Source organism: Trichinella spiralis (assembly GCF_000181795.1).
Source record: "Trichinella spiralis strain ISS 195 chromosome Unknown Scfld2619, whole genome shotgun sequence".
Lineage (NCBI taxonomy): Eukaryota > Metazoa > Nematoda > Enoplea > Trichinellida > Trichinellidae > Trichinella > Trichinella spiralis.
In genome coordinates this window covers 1-779 of record NW_003529558.1, presented here as the reverse complement: position 1 = coordinate 779, position 779 = coordinate 1, and the positions used below count along the sequence as shown (strand labels likewise).

The 779-nt window shown below is 32.5% G+C and overlaps 1 protein-coding gene across 1 annotated transcript; it reads right to left on the bottom strand.

Moving 5' to 3' along the window:
• Tsp_15079 (60S ribosomal protein L18) lies at positions 1–779 on the bottom strand (the record flags this gene model as incomplete). The annotated part of the gene is made up of 4 exons (XM_003368353.1): positions 1–91; positions 157–226; positions 273–396; positions 696–779. Coding segments are annotated over 4 exons (369 nt in total), but the record flags the coding sequence as incomplete, so codon positions are not given.

The following is a 779-nucleotide window of genomic DNA, read 5'->3' as shown; positions in this document are numbered from 1 at the left end:
ACCAGATTTATTGCAAAATTGCAGAAAAACATTTTTCAAAATAATAATTCTATCATTTGAAGTTTCGCTTCTTCTGTTTCGAGCATAAGGTCTAAAAGCAAACATGTGGATTATGAATGTGAAAGTTTTTTTTTTCATTTTTTAAAACTATCTTACTTGCTATGACTGTGAGGAACACCTGGAGCAGGACCAAAGTGTTTTTCCGCTTCTCGGGCTTTTCTTGGTCCTGAAAACAATAACTTGACCGTTGGAAAAGCAATATTTAATTTTACCTTGAACCAACACAGTGTTTTCGCCTTTCGGTGCTCGCAATGCTAGCTGATCGAACGTTAAGATTTTTCCTCCAGCTTTCAATATTCTAGCTCGGGCTTGTTCTGTCACGTGCAACGCACACACCTTCAATAATTACAACATTATCCTGCTGACAAACATGATTCTTAACTTGCACTACTTTTTAAAATTAAACACACGTGTAGACCTTAGAAAACAAAAAGACAAAACTTTCAAACTATTCCAACACATTTAAATTCAAATTGATATAATTATGCAAATGAAAAATTATCAAAAACAAATTTAAAAAATAAAGCAGAAAGTTATCATTAAACATTATCTTGAATTGAAATTATATAACAATATATTTTCAGATAAATGAAAACCAACTGTAACAAAAGACACTTCTTCGCTGTATTATTTACCTCCAACTTTGGAACACGATACAAACGAACATCATTTGTAACCGTGCCAACTATCACACAAATCTTATCATTTCTGCCTTTGCG